Below are 5,918 nucleotides of genomic sequence, written 5' to 3'. Positions count from 1 at the left end.
AATTAGCGGACGTGAACCACTTGATTCGTCCCAGTACCATCCTAGGAGGAAATCGGACGAAGACGTGTAAATTTCAGAAATGAGTTTCGACTCCCATGTCTTATAAGAGATTGGGCAAAAATTTTGAGAGTGAATGTAGAGTAAGAATATAGTCAAACTGATAAAAAAATAAAAAATTAGTAGACGTGAAAATCAAGAAGAGACGAAATGACATAGCACGATTTCAAAGGGCAAAGTGACAAAATAAATAATTTAAATATTTCGGGTCAGTGCGTTTTTTGTGTTTTTCTCTTTTCATGTTCGACTTGTGACTTTAAATTTCGAGACATTGCTATCTCGTTTTCTTAATCCCCATAAATCCCTCTCTTCCTTTTTTTTGGTCACGAAATATCCATTTAAATTCAACAACCAGCGCCGCTAAAACATAAGTGGTATGGGCCGGGGAGGTTTACACAACCAAATAGAATGGAAGGCCTATTCATGATGGACTTTAGTGATCCAGTCCTCAAGTTGATTGTCCTCACACTGACAATGATCTATTTTAGCACTCCTTGAGCTAGGCCGAACTTCTTTTGCAGGGCCCATGGGCTTTCATCGGTACCCAAATCAAGTACAGTAACGCCCCCTTCATCGCTAGGGCTTCGATGCAGAGCACCACAGAAGCTAGCACATGTTCTGCAAAACTACCTGCGAAGCATTCGAATCACGACATGCTCTTGCTAACATTCCTTCTGACTGTCCTTCAAGCCAAGATCCATCTATATTGAACTTCGAAGAGCCATTTTCCGGCAGAATCCACTATTCAGGTTGGTTAGCTCGCATTTTGACTTCATTCACCTTATTTGGGTCCCACGTTATAAAATTCTTGTTTATTGCAAGAGTGGCATTGAGTATTGACCTTAGATCTGGTTACAAGATTAAAATATGATTGCATTTCAAGCTTTTCATATGAACCACAAAATTTTAGCAAGCACTTCCCTAGAAGGTAAGTTAGTGTCCGAGTCAAAGAATTCGAACATCCACCTGTCCAAGTGATTTTTTAAAGTGAAATTACGATGCTCAGTCTTAAAACTAACTAGATTTCTCTTGTCCTATTATAGAGGAGGAAAAGATGTTCAATAGTTTCCAGAGCTTGTAGACACAAAGGGAAAATAGGATCAAGTAAGGCATTCCTCTTGTACAGATTCTCTTGTTTAGGCAAGGCATTTTGACACACACTCCACATAAAGAGTCGCGTTCTAGGATAAGAGTTTAGCTTCCATTTCTTTATCCATAGAGACCTAGGTGTCTAATAAGATGAGGAAGCTTGGTTTGAAGTCAATTGATGATCTATGGAATACATTCTGCTATACCCACTTTTCACTGAATAGGACCTTGCTCTATTCCTTGTCAAGACAAATTTATCTTCCACTAAAATGGAGTTGAGTGGGATTACTATTTACTCTCTTTGAGTAGACCATTCGCCTTTTCTTTATTCCACACTCTTCCTTCCCTATTAATCAATTCCGCCACAATACGAGGATCTCTTAGGTTTGGCGGTCTGCCAATCAATCCAATTGATAATCATTTCTCGTCACAAATATTGATGATTCTTTCATTCCGACCATCTAACTTCAAGATAAATTACATCTCTACCAATTAACAACTTTCGCCAACCCCACGAAGGACGGGAATCCATACTGGCATTCCAGATATTTTCTTTTTAATAAACCGACTCTATAAAGTCAGTGGGGACTATGGAAGTCTCAACACTTCTTGCCCGACATAGCTTTCTTCAAGGTGATGAGATCCTTCTCGTCCTCACTTCTCTTTATGTTAGCTCCTTGCCACGTGTCGCTCTTGTTGCTATGCTTCCGCCTCTTCGTCGTCCCCCACGTCTCTCCCCCTGATTTATCTTTAGCTCTCCCATCGCCACCAGGGTTATCATCATTACCAACCATGCCTTTTGTCATCGTCAACTTTTGATTACCAAAACCACCGATCATGTGCAGAGAGGGAGAAAGAGAGATTTGAGCTTTACATTTAACTCAAATGAAGCTTGGAAAACAAGATAGTAGGTAACCCAATGGGAGAAATGTAGGCGAGTCATGTATATAGATGTAGGCAAGTTCACGTAAGAGTTGATTTAAAACGTTTGTAAGAGAGTCAAATAGCAGTTGGTTAGTAATGCAAAGAGAGTTAATAATCCAAAATAAATTGGTAATTTCATCTAGAAAAAGTTGGTAAGTTATCAGGATAATGATTAGTAGATTCATAAAAGATTTCCTAATCAGTAGAAACAGTGGAAAATAGTAGGCAATTTCATTAAAGTGGGGCTAAGTACCCGACAAATTGTTAAGAAATCAAGTGACAAGGTAATTTTATTTACCCGACAATTTTTTGACGATTACAAAGTCTTCCATAAATCTACCAACAAGCAAAAGAAAAATTATTATTTTTAGAATGAAATAGTAGAATGGTGGGTGGAAAAAAAGAAAAAGAAATTCGCCATCTGATAAAATGGGGTAGGAATAATCTTACAAAGGTGCTCTCTTTGCTGCTTTCAAATTTGACAGGGCATGGGGTCCAATTTTCATTTTTGGGGCGGTGACCTAATAAAGCAGATGGGTCGCCCGTTTGGTATTTTCGCTGTCCCTTCCGTACCTATCCATTCAAAAACATAAAGGTAATCAATCATAAACTCACCTCCCGTCTTTCGAAGAAAATCTTGAACAAAATCAACTCTCATGGTAAATCTCCTCAGTTAAGCAGTTAACTAAATGTTATAAGTAAAATCTCATCGGGAACCTCCAATGCAAAATGTGTTTCCGCATGTGTTGGGACGACAAAATGATGGCGACTATTCAGGAGCATTGTGTATTGTGCTATCAAGTGCGAGAAATTTTTTGATCTCTCCATTTTTTGTGGCTCTTCAAGCACTCAGTGAAATTGCACTAAGTATGATAACGTTCATAGTACTATCGCCAGTCGAATCACACAGATTCGAGCTCCGAAAGGTGGCTCTAAGAGATAGCAAAGGGCGAGAAACTGAAAAGAGGTACCGACAAGGAAGACGAACTTACCTATCGGGTGACCATATCCCTAAATGTTCCGTGTAAGACCTGCTTAACGCGTCTCATCCAATACAAAAACATGAACGATATCGATTCTAGAGGCACTGAGCAGCAATGGTGGACCTGCACATCTCTCCCGCGTATCTTCCAATTTAGATAAACACCATATATATTTTTTAATTCACACATCCCACTGGCCTCTGACTTCCTCTTTAATTGACTGTTAGGTTTTGACTTCCAAACCCGGTTCAGATCAACAATGGTCACCGTTGCAAGGACGCGTCCCCCGAAATATGATGTAAGCAAAAGATTATGTGGCTTGGAACTGTAATCACATTCCCTTCGTGGTGCACTATCGATTATGGTGCACTCTTTTTGAATACTTAATTACCGGAAATAGGAAGATAATGTAGACAAATGAATGAAGCTCTCGTTTATACAGTGGACCCCAAAAAAAGTGGTTAAAGAATCCAAGTTCATTAAAAAAGGGGGGTTTTTCTATATTAATTTTGCAAGATTGTGATTTAAATTATGCAATTAGGGTGAAGTTTCTTGGGTGGGTAACAACGGGGTCAAACGTTAGTCCAAGTTCTGCTAACGAGTCCCCCTATTATCTCATTGTATACTCCATATAAAGAAGGAGAACTTTTGTAGTGCCGGCCAAAATAATTGTGAATGACGTATCAGTAGCTCAAAACCCTAAAACATCATCACCAAGTTAACGAGGGGGCAACCCTAAATGGCTCGTCGCTACAAACAACGAGGATGAGGATGCTCGTGGGACTAATCGATGTTTAATGACCGATAATTCAGATCATAATGTTTTAAACAACCTTAGCGTTCGAGTCCATCTTGATTGGCAGAAAAATATTAAAAGTGTCAAAAGTTATATACAACGCTCATTTTAGTGCCGAAAGCTTTTGTTGAATCACTTAAGTACCAAATTAAAAAATTAAAAAAAAAAACGATAACTTAAGTACCAATAGAAATATGTAGCTTTTAAATTTTATATGACTTAGCATATTATTTAAAAAAATCCAGTCTACATGACATTTTCACGAGGCATGCTTGACAATAAAATGATCGCATTTGAACAATAACTGGTAAGGATGTGCAAAGAAATTGGGAACTGCCCGGATTGCTTGGAATGGAACCGAATTGAACTGCCCAAGAATCGGTGGTTCCTAAGGGAATCGTCTGGTTCTCGGTTCCAATAATTGGAACCGATGGGTACTGGTTCGGTTCTCGGCTCCAAGTGTAAAACTGCCCACCCAGACCAAACTCGTAATATATAATATATATTTTAATTTTAATTTAAAAAAATGAAAAATCCTAAATCCTTGGGCTACTTACTAGTAGTTGTCTAATTTTGCCCACTTATAACAAGTTTGGTGAGTGTGCTCTTTTGCTTACACACTTCCTAACATATTAATATTGTTGATTTATTTGCTCTAACTGGGAATGTCTTTGATGAGGTGATTTTGTTGTGTAATTCTTTGTTACATATTATAGTGCTAACGCATGAAGTTTGGTGGGACTGATTCTATGAACCCACCCAAGAACCAAACCGAACCCACAGTCCGGTTCCCAGGTAGATCATGGAATTATTGGACAGTTTCTAGTTCCAATTTTTTGAAACCAATCTTTAGTTGGTGGTTCCAAGATCTAGGATGAGAATTGTTCACTCGGACCATGCTCACCTCTAACGACTGGTATTGAAGTGATCATTTTAAATAAAATTTGGCATTTGTTTAGGGCTTATATGCTTACTAGGCACATTAGTAAGCCATGTAGGACTGAAAAATTAATAAAATATGGACACGTCGGATTTTCGATGACCTAAATTAAAGTTAGCACTTAAGTAATTGCCTTTTTTTAAGTGGTACTTAAATGATCTGGAAAAAAAAAAACTTTGGTACTAAAGTAAGCTATATACACAACTTTTGCCACCTCTAGTGTTCTTCTTCTCATCTTGATTGATATGTTCTTGTCGGGGGTACATGAGTTAAGAGAACTAGCACATCCTTCAGCACAATTGAGTCATTCGACCAGAGGCATGGCCTCTTTTCATGTATGATCAGATGTATCTCAAAGAACTAGCGTTGAACACTTTCATGCGTGTATGTTTCGCTTCATAAGTTTGGTGATGAACTTAGGGAAAAAGTTTAATACCCCACAATGCTTCTCTGGTTTTGGTGACTCACAACATTCATATAACTACTAGAAGGCTCTATGCATAATTAGGCAGCTTTGTCGGCATGTTGGTTTGATACGCCCCCACCAACATAATTAGCATATTGAAAGACCCCAGCTAAGAAAAAAGTTGGAAAAAGCACGAGTGATGAATGCCCTTAAAAAGCACCCATAACCTTAGCTTTCTGATAAGCACGAGCACTATCAGAGCCACAGTCAAACACCACAACACAGCACTCGCTCAATCACATATAGAAACTCACAATACGCTCAACGTTTTCCACAATAATTCGAATCCGCCATACTCAAAACAACCAAGGTCGAGCTCTCTTCATTCCTTAAGAGATGTGGCAAATGTTATCAGTCGTAAGGAGGAACCTCCAGAACAGGAGGAAGAGCTCTAGGGTTGCCGATGAAGGTATGTCCGGAGGTGGCCAGAACGGAGCTGTCTTTGCGCAAGAACTGGACGGGCTGGCGCCACGGCGCGGGTGGAGCGGCCTGTCGATCATATGCGGCCTCGTGCAGGCCCCGTTCACGGTACTCTCTTGCCTGTCTCATCCTCACGTGAACGGTGCTGATGGGGTGTGGGCTTCTGGGCATGAGTTCGTGCAGATTTCGGAGATGAATCACCTCATGGTCAACGACAGCATGCGGTATGCAATCTTGATGTAG

General features: G+C 39.6%; 1 protein-coding gene across 1 annotated transcript; it reads left to right on the top strand.

The window, feature by feature from the left end:
- Positions 1-5,591: 5,591 nt before the first annotated feature.
- Positions 5,592-5,918, top strand: LOC104434866. The gene has a single exon (XM_010047724.3). The coding sequence runs from the start codon at positions 5,592-5,594 to the stop codon at positions 5,916-5,918; it is 327 nt and encodes a 108-aa protein (XP_010046026.1).

This window comes from Eucalyptus grandis, chromosome 1 (assembly GCF_016545825.1).
Source record: "Eucalyptus grandis isolate ANBG69807.140 chromosome 1, ASM1654582v1, whole genome shotgun sequence".
Lineage (NCBI taxonomy): Eukaryota > Viridiplantae > Streptophyta > Magnoliopsida > Myrtales > Myrtaceae > Eucalyptus > Eucalyptus grandis.
The sequence above is the reverse complement of the archived record's forward strand: the minus strand, read 5'-3'. Positions and strand labels throughout refer to the sequence as shown.